Source organism: Pristis pectinata, chromosome 25 (genome assembly GCF_009764475.1).
Source record: "Pristis pectinata isolate sPriPec2 chromosome 25, sPriPec2.1.pri, whole genome shotgun sequence".
NCBI lineage: Eukaryota > Metazoa > Chordata > Chondrichthyes > Rhinopristiformes > Pristidae > Pristis > Pristis pectinata.
This window is the reverse complement of record NC_067429.1, coordinates 677,748-692,550: the sequence shown is the minus strand read 5'-3', so window position 1 is coordinate 692,550 and position 14,803 is coordinate 677,748. Positions and strand designations below refer to the sequence as shown.

The 14,803-nt window shown below is 52.5% G+C and overlaps 1 protein-coding gene across 1 annotated transcript in view; it reads right to left on the bottom strand.

Annotated features, from left to right (window-relative positions):
- Nucleotides 1-7,901: 7,901 nt before the first annotated feature.
- cdk12 (cyclin-dependent kinase 12) overlaps nucleotides 7,902-14,803 on the bottom strand; it is a gene marked incomplete at its 5' end in the record, with an annotated part of 47,338 nt that continues 40,436 nt past the window's right edge. The window contains 2 exons of the mRNA XM_052038365.1: nucleotides 7,902-9,288; nucleotides 12,716-13,264. Of these exons, the coding sequence (XP_051894325.1) occupies nucleotides 8,540-9,288; nucleotides 12,716-13,264 (1,298 nt within the window). The remainder of the gene's footprint in view (nucleotides 9,289-12,715; nucleotides 13,265-14,803) is intronic.

The following is a 14,803-nucleotide window of genomic DNA, read 5'->3' as shown; positions in this document are numbered from 1 at the left end:
TAAGAGGTTCAGATGCACCAGAATTTGTTAGGTGCATCCAGGAGGGTTTCTTAAATCAATATTTAGATAGTCCAATGAGAGAAGGGGCTGTACTGGACCTGGTGTTGGGTAACGAGCCTGGCCAGGTGACTGACCTTTCAGTGGGAGAACAGTTAGGGAACAGTGACGACAAGTCCTTAAGTTTTTAAGATAGCTATAGACAAGGGTAAGTATGGACCTTGCGGGAGAGTATTAAATTGGAACAGGGCAAACTATGGGAGCATTAGGCAGGAACTGAGGAGAATTAATTGGGAACAGCTGTTTTTGGGCGTCCACATCTGACGCATGGAGGGTGTTTAAAGACCGACTGCACAGAGTACAGGACAGGGATGTTCCAGGGAGGAGGAAGGACAAGGATGGCTAAGGGAAGGGAACCTTGGACCGAGAGAGGTGGTGAATTTAGTCAAGAAGAAAAAGGAAAAGTTTGTAAAGTTTCAGAAGCTCAGATCAGACAGAGCACTTGAGGATTCTAAATAAGCCAGAAAGGAACTCAAAGGGAATTAGGAGAGGAGGTGGGGCCATGAAAAGTCCTTGGCAAGTAGGATTAAAGAGAATCCCAAGACATCCTATACATACATCGAGAGCAAGGGGACAACTAGGGAGAGGGTAGGACCAATCAAGGATAGAGGAGGGAACATGTGCTTGGAAGCAGAGGATGTGGGTGAGGTCCTTAATGAGTACATTGCATCTGTACTTACTGAGGAGGAGGGCAGGGAGATCAGTGTGGAGCGTGCTAGTATTTCAAGATAAAGGAGGAGATGAGAGCATTAAGGTGGATAAGTCCTCAGGGCCTGATGGGATATACCCCAGGTTATTGAGAGAGACAAAAGATGAGATTGCTGGAGCCTTGACAAAGACCTTTGTGTCCTCTCTCGCCACAGGTGAGGTCCCAGAGGACTGGAGAGTAGCTAATATTGTTCCATTATTCAAGAGGGGAAACAGGGATAATCCTGGTAACTATAGGCTGGTGAGTCTCATGTCAGTGGTGGGGAAGTTACTGGAGGATTATTTGGGATAGGATTTATGAGCATTTGGAAAACCATGGCTTAATTAGGGACAGTCGGCATGGCTTTGTGCTGGGCAAGTAGTGCCTTACTTGCTTGATGAGTTTTCTGATGAGGTGACGAGGGTGATTGAAGGTAGAGCTGTGGATGTTGTAAGGTGTTTGACAATGTCCCTCATGGGAGGCTCATTCCAGAAGATTAAGATGCATGAGACCCATGGTGAATTGGCCATTTGGATTCAGAGCTGGCTTTCCTGTAGAAGACAGAGGGTGGTGGTCGATGGGACTTATTCTGGCTGGAGGTCTGTGACTAGTGGTGTTCTGCAGGGATCTGTACTGGGACCTCTGCTGTTTGTGATGTATATAGATGACCTGGATGAAAATGTGCATGGGTGGATTAGTTAGCTTGCAGATGATGCAAAGATTGGTGTTGTGGATAGTGTAGAAATGCCAAAGGATACAACAGGATATAGATCAATTGTGGATATGGGCAGAGAAATAGATGGAATTTAATCTGGCCAAATGTGAGGTGTTGCACTTTTGGAGATCAAATGTAAAGAGACAGTACACTATTAATGGCAGAACCCTTAACAGTGATGTATAGAGAGATCTTGGGGTCCAAGTTCATAGCTCTCTGAAAGTAGCTGCACAGGTTGATAGGGTGGTAAAGAAGGCATATAGCATGCTTGCCTTCATTAGCTGAGGCATTTATTTCAAGAGTTGGGAAGTTATGCTGCAGCTTATAAAACTCTGGTTAGGCCGCACCTGGAGTATTGCATTCAGTTCTAGTTGCCCTGTTACAGGAAGGATGTGGAGGCTTTGGAGAGGTGCAGAAGATGTTTACCAGGATGCTGCCTGGATTAGAGAGCATGAGCTAAAAGGAGAAGTTGGACAAACTTGGGTTGTTTTCTCCGGAGCAGTGGAGGCTCGGAGATCTGATGAGGTTTATAAGATTGAGAGGCATAGATAGACAGCCGGTATCTTTTTGCCAGGGTCGAAATGTCTAATTTTAGAGGGCATTCATTTGAGTTAAAGGGAGGAGAGTTCAGAGGAGATGTGCGGGGCAAGTTTTTTTTACATAGAGTGGTGGGTGCCTGGAATGTGCTGCCTGGGGTGGGAGTGGAGGCAGATATGAGAGGCGTTTAAGAGACTCTTAAGCACATGACTGTGCAGAGAATGGAGGGATGCGGACATTGAGCAGGCAGAAGGGATTAGTTTAGTTTGGCACAATGCTGTGGGCCAAAAAGCCTGTTCCTCTGCTGTACTGTTCCATGTTCAATCAGCCAATGGTCTGTCCAGCCCACAACTGACCGATATCGTCCTCTGACCTGAGACTGTCCTCCTGTCAACAATGCCACTCATGTTCATGTCATCCGTGAACTTGCCAATTATTCCTCTTGCATTCACACTGTATATGACAGGTCCCAGCACTGATGATACTCCACAGCTCATCACAAACTATTCTGTCATCTCCCTGGCCTCTGGTCACCAAATAAATTTGGGTTTCAATATTTCCGATCACCTTGGATCCTCTGGGCTCTAACCTCTTGAACCAGTCTCCCATGTGGGACCCTGTCAAAAGCCTTATGAATCCATGTAGACTACATCAACCACACTGCCCTCATCTCTTTAAAATACTCTGTCAAATTAGTCAGACAAACTCTCACCCTAATGGAGCCATGCTGACTATCTTTGATTAGCCCCCAGCCTTTCCCAGTGTAAATTAATCCTGTCCCTCATTTTTTTTCAATAACTTCCTGATCACCATAAGACGCACAAGCCTGCAATTACCCAACCTGTCCCTCCCCCTTTCTGGAATGAACGTTCTGCCTACACCCAGTTCCTGGCACCTCACCCGTGGCCAACAAAGATTTAAAATTCTTTACATTCCTGTCTTCTGGTTACTAATTGGACAGACCAGACCTGTACCCAGTGGTGCTTAGATGAGTGAGAGGACTAGGTTGAAAGACATGATCCTGGGGGGCCCTGACAGGGTTGGTGTGGAAAGGATGGGTCCTCTTGTGGGACAATCTAGACCTGGGGGTCATTGTTTGAAAAAAAGGTCACCTTTTCCACAGAAGTGGAGTGAGGTTGAATACTTTTAAGGCAGAGAGAGGTAAAAGTAATGGTGAGTGTGGGAAATCAGGGTTCAAGTCACAGGCAGAGCAACATTGATATTTTTGGACAATGGAGCAACCTCAAGGGCCGGAGTGGCCTATCCCTGCACCTGATCCACACGTTGGCATGTCCCTGTGTTGCAGGTATGTCCGTGTCACTGTACATATTCTGGGTGCTCTGAGTGAGTCACTGCCTCTGTAACTATGCAGTCAGTGTTTCCTCAGGATGCTGGTTGGTCAGAGTGAGGGTCTGTCGCTCAGTAACTGCTCACAGTCCACTTCCCCAGGACTGTACAGTCACCATTTGTTCTTCAGGAAAGGCCAGTATTCCAGAAGGCAAGAGGGACGTTGGCCTCTATTGTTGGCTGTAGTTCTGCAGACAACTTGGGTCAGCTCGGGGAGGGCTGCCTTTGCTTTGGAGGCTGTGCAGAGAAGTTTCACGGGTTGACTCCTGAGATGAAGGGTCTGTCTCACTAGGAGTGGCTAAGCAAGTTTTGCCCCCTCTGTAGTGAGGGTGAGAGGTGACTGTATGGGAAACATACAACATTCTGAGCGGGACTGACAGCATGTTTCCCCAGCAGAGCTATCGAAAACTAGGGGTAGTTCCAGAACAAGGGGTCATCCATGTAAGACAGACGAGGAGGAATTTCCCCCCTCTTGAGGGCCATTTCTCTGTGGATTCAGTCATTGAAGAGACTTGGGGCCAAGGCAGATTGTTTGACTTCAGGGAGCCGGGGCTCTGGAGAAAAGGCAGCAAAATGGATTTGAGGCTAAGATCTTTATGAAGGTCAGGGCAGGACTGAGGGGCTGAATGGCCTCCTCATGTGCTCCTGGTGCAGGGCAGTGAGGGGACAAACTGCCTGACTCTCTCCTTGCCTCTGTTCCTTCACTGAATCTGTCCTTTGATTGATGGAACCACAACTAGACCCCATGGACCAATAACAACTCCAGATTCATCCCCTGTTGCTACTCTGCAAGCTCATTCTCTGTGCTGCATCCCCAAAGGCCATTAATTAAAAACAGATCCAATTAAACGGCAGGTGAAAATGTGCCATTTCTGTTTTATCTCGTGGCTCAGCTGTGCGTGCTGAGTCTGAACGACAGCCAGACCTCCTCCACCAATCTGCTACCCCACTCACCCGGGGTAACTTTCAGTTTGATCAGCTGGGTTCCTCACTCCGAGTCCAAGCTCCTCGGACACAGCAGCAGTATGTAACTGGGCAGAAACTTTCCGAACAAAGGAAGTGCAGGAGTGGGCCTTTATCAGGACTGGAGGCAGCACAGTTCACAGCTCGGGTGAATACGGGAGCATGAGACAGAAGCAGGAGCCAGTCCACTGTTCTGCGGTCAGGGCTGATCCTGTGCTCACCCACTCTGTCCCCGAACCTCACCTTCCCACCCTTTCAAACGTCCACCAGCCCTGACATTCACTGGCTGAGTGTTCACAGCCTCAAGGGAAGGAATTCCGGAAATTTCTCATCCTCCTTGTGAAGCTATTTCTCATCAGCTTAATCCTCGACAGCCAACTCCTCTTCCTGAGACTCTGTCCCAGTCCCAGATCCTCCATCCTGGGGAAGCCCCCGTCATCCACCCTGTCAGCCTCTCTCACCCTCCTCCGCCCCCCCCCCCAATAAGATCACCCCCAGAGAGTAAATGCCACTCTGTCTTCCCCCCAGAGGACAACCGCTCACCCAGAATCAGTTGGGAATCCAAGGCAGCTTATTCTTTAGCTGCAGATAGCAAAGCCAAGCTTTCTCCGCAGCCTAGTGCAATCTCAGTGACACCTAACCCCATTCATACTTCATCCCTCACCACCTCCTGCAACAAAGGCATTCAGACTGCTGCCCTAACGGTTTGCTTCCCTGCAGTGATTCCACAAACCAGGGACACCCAGTTCCCCACATTGTCCTCCTCCCCCAGCATCTCTGCACGTCCACCTCACCTCTGCGTTACCACTTCTGCATCATCACCACACCTGGATATGTGCTGTAAGCTGTGAAGGGTTGTGGTCCTGTACGGATCTCTGCCACGCCCACCAATTGTCCCTGCTCAGTCCCTCCAGATCAAGGACAATGCTCCCACTCCAATCCTGTGGGAGGGAGGGGTAGTTTGTGAGGTGCTGCACCCTTCCGCTGTTTACATGGGGCTTTGTGAGCTCCCAAGGCATGGCCTCGGTGTTCACAACATGACTGAGCAGCCATGGGCCAGAGGTTCAACAGTCAGTGGGGGTGTGGCATTTCTTCAGGGAGCTTTGAGAACATGCACTGACCAGTACACTGTGTGCTGACCCTCACACCGGGCACTGATCCACACACCAGGCACTGAAAGGTACACTGGGCACTGACGGGTACACTGTGTGCTGACCCACACACTGGGCACTGACCAGTACACTGTGTGCTGACCCTCACACCGGGCACTGACCAGTACACTGTGTCTGACCCACACACCGGGCACTGACCAGCGCACTATGTGCTAACCAACACACTGGGCACTGACCATCAGTCATTCGTGACCAAGCGGCTGATGGTTCCATTAACGTCAGGAGTGCGGCCGTGGTTCCAGACCGGTGGGTTTTACCCAGACTGAAAGGTAAAGAATCAGGCTCGATCCGTTGGCTGGGAAGTAAGTGTCCAGCATGTTCCCACCCCGACCGTTACAGTAGGTCACAGCAGCCTGCCTCCTCTGGAACCCTCCGCTTGGGGTTGGTGTGAGTGGGTCCCTACTCATGGTAGCCCAGCCTCCCCCATTCTCTCAGGCAGAGTTCCACACCTCCACACGAGACATGTTTAACCTCCATTTGTTCCTTTTCGCCGATACTTCAGCCCTCTGCCTTTGGGAATCACCCACAATGGAGGTGGGACACAGCAGCCATTCAGCTCAGTCTATGCTGGGTTTATGCTTCACTCAAGCCTCCGACCCTTCTCCCTCTCATGCTAGCCCAGCTTTCCCTGAAATGATCCTACATTAATCACCCCAGCCACTTGTTGTGGGAGGGAGTTTCACATCCTCACTCCTCTTTGGGTAAACAAGCTTCCGCTGATGGTCTAATCCTGGCAGTATCTCCTCATGCTCTTCCAACAGAAATATTCTCCCTGTATCCACCATCAAAACCCTTCATCTTTTAGGTCAGCCTCACGAGACCAAGTCTGTTCATTGTTTCCTGCTACTCCGTTGTGAACCTTCTCTGCAGTGCCCAGTGGTCTCACCAAGGGTCCACACTGGCTGAGTAGCACCTCCTACTTTTCACTTCTGTCCCTATGGGGGGAATCCCTGGTGCTGGACTGGGGTTGTTTTAGGTCATTCATCTGCAGTTCCCTTTAGAGGCAAATATGTTCAGTAGAAAATGATCCAAAGTTATCGCAATGACCCGATCCCCATTACCGCCCACCAACCCCCACCCCACACCCCCACTCTGACCCCCAGTATCTCCGAGAATGGATAGGGGAATAAAGACCATGGAACTTTAACAATTTCAAAAACACATGAAATTGTGGTGGAGAGAGACACCTGCTGGAGGAACTCAGCGGGTCGAGCAGCATCTGTGTGGCGAAAGGAATTGTTGACATTTTGGGTCAAGTCCCTGCATCAGTCCCGATGCAGGGTTTCAACCTGAAACATCGTCAATTCCTTCCTCTCACAGACGCTGCTCGACCCGCTGAGTTCCTCCAGCAGATTGTTTGTTGCCCCAGATTCCCGCGTCTGCCGTCTCTTGCATCCTCCCGATCCCAGTGGACATTCGAGTGCACACCCCGGCAGTGAAATGCTGAAGGGGAGGGGTTGAAGCTCTCTCTGATGGGGAGGGTGAGCTGCCTTCCCAAGGGTCGACAGCTGTTGCACCCCTTCCCGTGTTCAGCAACACCACCGAGGTCTGGGGCCCAGCCCAGGGTCTGCAGACTTGACATTGTGCTGTGTCAGGACACACTAACACCAGGACTCCCATAGATGCATTTATTAATTTTTTTTATTAAAGTAAAATTTACTAAAAGCTGAAAAAAATTCAGAAACCTTATCCTCAGAACAATAATTTGTTACTACAGCAACTGAACCATGTCTTACTGTGGAGCCCATGGCTTTAAGAGAGGCTTCTACACTCTGAAGGTGTCCAGGATCCCTGCACAGCCCACAGGTCCCCGTCAGTGCAGCAACTCCCAGAGGGAGCTTGTGAACGCGGACCATGGGCAGCTCATGCAAGTCAAACCACATACAAGATCATCCAAAACAAAACCAAGCTTGAAAGCAGAAAGAGATGCGACAGATTCTGAGTACGTTGGATTAGTGGCAACTTTGCAGACTATGAAGTGATAGAACATTAGGGTCAGAGAAACAGAGGAAAAACCTTCAATGAGAGGGATGGGCACTAGGAGGGGTCAAAGATGGGAGGGAGCAGGAAGAGGGCAATGAGGAGGGTGAATGGGGAGCAGCAGCAAGCCAATGGGATGGGGAGTAGGCGAGGCTAATGGGGAGAGGGATGGGGAGCAGGGGAGGCCAATGGGGAGAGGGATGGGGAGGCCAATGCGGAGGCTGTTGGGGAGCAGGAGGCCAATGGGGAGGCGGTTGGGGAGCAGGAGGCCAATGGGGAGAGGGTTGGGGAGCAGGAGGCCAATGGGGAGAGGGTTGGGGAGCAGAGCACGGGGTTAGTAAGGAAGAAGAGAGCCGCTGTGTGCGGAGGCCACACTGGCTGACACAGTGATATTGAATCACTACATAAATCTGCTCACAGGTAAAGGAAGTCACACCTTAGGCCAGGTGAGAACATTGTTCAGGTTTAATTGCAGATTTGCTGAGATACTTGTAACTTAGAAAAGAACACAACATAAAGAGGCTGCCACGGAGGCTCAGGTACAGAGAAATGAGGAGGAAATGGTCCAGGATTTCAAGCCTTTATAATAAACTGATTTCTCCAGCCAGGCTGCCAAGCAAATTCCAGTGTTGTTTCTCTGACAGCAGGCTCGCTAATAATCTTTCCACTTCAGTGACTGTGGGCTCCACCTCAGCCCACTCCCCTTGCACAGACCTCCCACAGTCTGTATTGTTGCATTTTGACACGACAATGCAGCTGGAGTTGCTGCCACATGTCATTTTGTTTCACTATTGTCCAATCGTCTTCAGAGACATAAATGTTTTCAAATCGATTATACAAGTCATGAGGAGATATCCCCGACAGTGTCACTTTACAAAGAAAGAATCTTCACCCTCAGATAAAGGGCTGCCAGTTCACACACTGCTCACGGATCGTCCCAAACTACAATTCTCCAGTGGCTAGTCCCTGCCTTGTCAGGAATGATGTGGCGCAGTGAGCTGCTTAACCCTTTCAACAGTGATTACAGTTGGCTCTCTCCAAGGACATGATCATAAGAAAGCACTCTAGGTGAGTGAGGGGTTAGTAGGGAACACCCCGCCCTCTGCCACCTCTGGCTGGTACCCGGCCCTGTGCCCTGTTATACCCTGAGCCCCGCGATGTCACGTTCCAGCTCAGCCCCGGCAGAGAGCTGCTGGGCAGAGCACCTGTTGGCATGGTGCTGTAGCTGTAGTTCGCTGGTTTGGCATCTGCAGGTATGCTTGTGCTATTGTTACCATCTGCACCAGTTACCAGAGCTGGTAAAGTAACTCTGGTAAAATTAAACCGGTGATCCTGGTCTGCGGTGAACTGCATTGCACCCAGGTCTTGGTAGCTACTGGATTCCCCAAACTCACTGCTGGAGCCAGAGAGTGTCCGGGATTGGCCCAGCTGTTGGGACGAGCTCACACACAATGCAGACTTGCTGTCCAGTAAGGTGTGGCTGGTCATTTCAGAGTCTCTTCTTTCGCTGGTGCTGAGATTGTTCCTGAAGCTGTCGGCGTTGTAGCTGTTCGCTAAGTGTGGGCCAGAGTAATCGGCTGCCGTGCTCTGCCTGTCGTTCTCCAGCACGTCCTCCCTGTGCAACAGCTGCAGCAAAGCAGCTTTCACTCCTGCATTTGGGTCCTCAGTGGAGGGGCTCCCTCGCAGATTAACTCGACAGTCTGTATCGCCGAGGGAGGGCGGGGGTCCCGGTGGTTCAGGTGGCCGCTGGTCCGGAGGAAGAATTCGGGTTTGACTGAGTGCAGGGACTGCAGGAGCCTTGAGATCCAATTTAGTGACAGGAGCATCGTCTGGACACAAAGTGCAAAGCACTGGTTACTGCCCTGCTGTTGTGCACCACCCCACACCCCCCAGCGCCCCCCTGCGCCCCCCACCGCTCCCCCGTGCCCCCCACACCCCCCCACCGCTCCCGTGCCCCCCACCGCTCCCCCGCGCCCCCCACAAACCACCCACTGCCCCCACACCGCTCCCCCGCGCCCCCCCATCGCCCCCCCACCGCTCCCCCGCGCCCCCCACAAACCACCCACTGCCCCCACACCCCCCACCGCTCCCCCGCACCCCCCCACTGCTCCCAGACCGCCCCAATGCTCCCCGACACCCCCCACTGCTTCCGCACACCCCCCACCGCTCCCGCACACCCCCCCACCGCTCCCGCACACCCCCCCACCGCTCCCGCACACCCCCCACCGCTCCCGCACACCCCCCCACCGCTCCCGCACACCCCCCCACCGTTCCCACACTCCTCCCACAACACCCCCCACCACCCCAACAACACTTCCCTCACTGCTGGCACAGCCCCTGCAGATGGAAGTCAATGTAAGTGAATGTGAGGGGCGACATCCTGTAAAATACCCCCAGTTACGGAACCTGAGCAGCAGAGGGACTCAGGGATAGGAAAGCAGTGCCAAGCTGCTAGAAGGAAGGAAAAATGGCTTTAAGACCAGAGGTATTGAGTGCATTGAGGTGTAAAGGGATATCAGGAGCTGTGCAGTAACCCAGAGACTTGACATAACTGGAAGGTGTCGAGGATCTGGTGGGACATAGGACAGCACAGATTCACAGGATGTGCCAGACTCCTGTAAATATGAAGAGATCTGGAAAACTGGGTGTGCTTGTGACAGGAAATTGTGGGGGGAGTGGACAGCTACATTCTCAATAACATGTTGGGACGGGACTGAGAAAATGGTGCTTGCAGTGAGGTGTGGAGGGGGGGGGGGTGAGAGAGGAGAGAGGGGGGGGGAGAGAGGGGGGGGAGAGAGGGGGGGGAGAGAGGGGGGGGGAGAGAGGGGGGGGGAGAGAGGGGGGGAGAGAGGGGGGGGAGAGAGGGGGGGGAGAGAGGGGGGGGAGAGAGGGGGGGAGAGAGGGGGGGGGAGAGGGGGGGGGGAGAGGGGGGGGAGAGAGGGGGGGGAGAGAGGGGGGGGAGAGAGGGGGGGGAGGGGGGGGAGAGAGGGGGGGGAGAGAGGGGGGGGAGAGAGGGGGGGGAGAGAGGGGGGGGAGAGAGGGGGGGGAGAGAGGGGGGGGGAGAGAGGGGGGGGAGAGAGGGGGGGGAGAGAGGGGGGGGAGAGAGGGGGGGGAGAGGGGGGGGAGAGGGGGGGGAGAGAGGGGGGGGAGAGAGGGGGGGGAGAGAGGGGGGGGAGAGAGGGGGGGAGAGGGGGGGAGAGGGGGAGGGAGGGGGGAGGGGGGGAGAGGGGGAGGGGGGAGAGGGGAGGGGGGAGAGGGGAGGGGGGAGAGGGGAGGGGGGAGAGGGGAGGGGGGAGAGGGGAGAGGGGAGGGGGGAGAGGGGAGGGGGGAGAGGGGAGGGGGAGAGAGGGGAGAGAGGAGAGAGAGGAGAGAGGAGAGAGAGAGGAGAGGAAGAGAGGGAGAGAGGAGAGGAGAGAGAGGAGAGGAGAGGAGAGAGAGGAGAGAGAGGAGAGAGAGGAGAGGAGAGAGAGAGGAGAGAGAGAGGAGAGAGAGAGGAGAGAGAGAGGAGAGAGAGAGGGGAGAGAGGGGAGAGAGGGGAGAGAGGGGAGAGAGGGGAGAGAGGGGAGAGAGGGGAGAGAGGGGAGAGAGGGGAGAGAGGGGAGAGAGGGGAGAGAGGGGAGAGAGGGGAGAGAGGGGAGAGAGGGGAGAGAGGGGAGAGAGGGGAGAGAGAGAGGAGAGAGAGAGGAGAGAGAGAGGAGAGAGAGGAGAGAGAGGAGAGAGAGAGGAGAGAGAGGAGAGAGAGGAGAGAGAGGAGAGAGAGGAGAGAGAGGAGAGAGAGGAGAGAGAGGAGAGAGAGGAGAGAGGAGAGAGAGAGAGGAGAGAGAGAGAGGAGAGAGAGAGAGGAGAGAGAGAGAGAGGAGAGAGAGAGAGAGGAGAGAGAGAGAGAGGAGAGAGAGAGAGAGGAGAGAGAGAGAGAGGAGAGAGGAGAGAGAGAGAGAGAGAGAGGAGAGAGAGAGAGAGAGAGAGAGAGAGAGAGAGAGAGAGAGAGAGGAGAGAGAGAGAGGAGAGGAGAGAGAGAGAGAGAGGAGAGAGAGAGAGAGAGGAGAGAGAGAGAGGAGAGAGAGAGAGACGAGAGAGAGAGAGAGATGGGGTGGGAGAGAGAGAGATGGGGTGGGAGAGAGAGAGATGGGGTGGGAGAGAGAGATACCTGTGGGGAGTTGTGACAGGCACCGGAGTTAAGTTGAAGCAGAGACTTTAATGCTGAAGAACGCGTTGACCAGGTGGTTGTGGAAGGACAGGACGGGCACAGGTCAACCACTTGGTATTAGGCAGGTCAGAGAGCTAAACACCTGCTTTTCTGCACTTTACCTATTTCCCGTCAGCTTCCAGACTCTTGGTCACCTGAGTTAACACCAGCTAATTCCAAGAGATCAGAGGTTAAGTATGGAGAACATTTACTCTACGGCAGGGACCTTACGAGTGTGAATGTACAGAGAGACCTTGGGGTCACCTGTAGTTCCCTGGAAGTGGTGGATAGGGTGGTGAAAAAGGCATTTGGTGTACTTGCCTTCACAGGCTGAGGCACTGGGACATCATGTTGCAGTTGTACAAACATTGGTTAGACCACATGTGTACTGTTGTGGTTACCATGCTACAGGAAGGATTTGATGGCAATGGAGTGCAGAAAATGTCCATCATGATGTTGCCTGGAATGGAGGGCTGTAGTTATAAGGAGAGATTGGTTGGACTTGGTGTATCTGCCCTGGAAAGTAGGAGGCTGAAGGGTGACCTTATGGAGGTTTACAAACTTCTGAGGGGCATAGATAGGACAGCCAGAATCTTTTCCCCAGGGTGAGGAGTCTAGTAGTGAGAGGGGAGAAATTTAAAGGAGATCTGAGGGTCGGTTTTTCACAGAGGATGGTGGGTATCTGGAACCAGTTGCCAGTGGAGGCAGATACAGTTACAACGTTTAAAAGGCATTTGGACGGTTACTGGGATGGGAAAGGTTCAGAGGGACATGGCCTAATGCAGAAGGATTAGTGCAGACAGACATCACAGATGAAGTAAGGACCCGTTTCTGTGCTGTGCGATTCCATGATCCTATGACGACCCTTTCCCGATGAAGCTCGGGGCAAGGTTAAAGCCGCATCTCATACAACCGTTGAATGATGTGAAAACGTAGCAGCTGTCTGGGTTTTGGAGACAACGTCCAGAACAGCAGAGGTGTAAGGTACCTAACAGCTCACTGCCCCGTGAGAGTGGGTGAACCAGTGAGGAGAGGCAATGTGGTGAGCAGTGATGGGGAGCAGCACTTACCGGTGGTGTCAGGAGTGGCAGTGACCGTTGGCAGCTGCTGGGCTCCATCACTTGCTCTGAGTCCGTTACTTTCTTCGGGCACCACAGTGGTTTCCTGAGATTTGATCAGCTGACTCAGTAAAATGGTCAGCAAGTTCTGTGTGTCCGTCTGAGAGTCGGCAGCCTGCGACACGGACTGAGACGGCTGGGTGCACGCTGTCTGTGGCAGGGAAGCCAGGACTTGTGGGAGAGGAGCTTGGATTGGAGGCAGGGGTGCCGGAGCAGGTGGGAGAGGCACTGTCGTTGGAGGCAGCTCGGTTGACGGTGCAGGCGGAAGTGGAGGAGGGTGGGTCACTGCAGATGGAGCAGCGTCCTGCTGCTGACTGGTGGCCTCAGCCAGGGCCACCAGTGATTGGCTGAGCACATTCCACTGCTGCTGGGTCTCTGGGTTGGTGCTGACATTCAGGGCCTGTGCCAGCTGGGTGAGGCTGAGGTTGGTCTGTGTCTGCAGCAGGTTCAGCAGCACGGCGAGCTCGTTCTGGTTTAGTTGCTGTGCAGCATCTCTGATCCCTACACAAAACAAAGCAAGGTTCAAAGTTCTCTCCGGTCACTTTCACCACATCTACATCCACAACAGGAGACTCACTTTACACACAGTCAGTGGCAGAGAGAATTCCTGCAGCTTGGGAACGAATGAGTGGAATCATCAATGTTCTGGACCTCTTTGCCTTTGATATCCATGTGAGCTTAACCATGTGTGTGTTTGCAAAATGGTTAAGGTCGGGCAAGGGTGGGGGTTACGTACAGGTGAGTGTTACCAGCAGTGTCCAGGATCTGTTCAGTAAATGGGCACACACAATGTAGGTTTACTTTGGAATGCATTTTGGGCTGATAGGAGTGACTGAGCTAAAAATAGGCTAGTCGGTAATATTCAAGACACACCCTGATAAAAACAGCCTGAATGGTGTAGTTATTTACTGATATCTCTGCATTGTAAATCCTACTCCCAGTTAAGAGTTTATTACAATTTGTCATCCACATTTATGATGAAAACTAACTGTGCATTGTGGGCTAATTCCTCCTCTAACTCCAGAATGGTGACAGCACAGAGATCATCCAGCCCATCATATCTAGGCTGGTGCAAGACCAGAGCAACTCATTAATTCCAGCCCCGGCCCCTTTTCCTCAAAAAATACTCATCCAATTGATCTTGAAGGTGACAATGGAACCTGCCTCCACCATATCCACAGGTGGTGACCCAGATTCCAGCCACATTCTGCATAATATACTCCTCAAACCTTAATCCTCCCCTTCTTCATTTTATATCTGTGACCTCTAGTCCCCAGCCCTCCACCATCAGACCTCCCCTTGTCTTTCTCTAAAGTAAACAGTCCTGGCCTCTCTAACCTATCCTTGCAACTGTGGTTCTCACCCCAAGAACCATTGCTTTAAATCTTTCCTTGGACGCTCTCCAATGTCTCCACACCCTTCCTACAATGAATTGAACACTACTCCAGTTGAGGCCAGACCAGAAAGGTTCAGCAAGAATTGCGTACGACTTGTAACCACTGTCCCAACCTGTCCTACCACCGTCTGTGATGTGCACCCATACCCCTCATCCTGCATTCCTTTAGGAACAGTATCCTTTATTCTACATGGCCTCTTCTCATCCTGCCAAAATGCATCATCTCATATTTCTTCACATTAACTTCATCCACCACAGACCCGCCCGTTCCACCAGTGGTTTACATTTTGCTGCAGTCTCACTGCCCCCTTTGCAGTGTGTGGAGAATGAGAGGTGATCGCACTGACACTGCAGGATTCTGAGAGGGACTGAGGGGGAAGGTGATGAAACCTGAGGGGCAGCAGAGAGGAGAAACCTTTTTATGCAGAGGGGTACAGGTTCTCAACCACAGAGGACCGTGAACGTTTCATTATATGAAGGCTGAGATTGCATGATATTTGGGCAAAAAAGGTAAACAGAGGATACAGGATTGATTAGCAGAGGGGATGAAAGGACGTGGGATCAGGGCAGGAGAGTGGTGTTGATCTTACTGAATGGTGCAGCAGGGACAAGGGGCCAAATGGCCTCCTGCTGTTTCTACCATT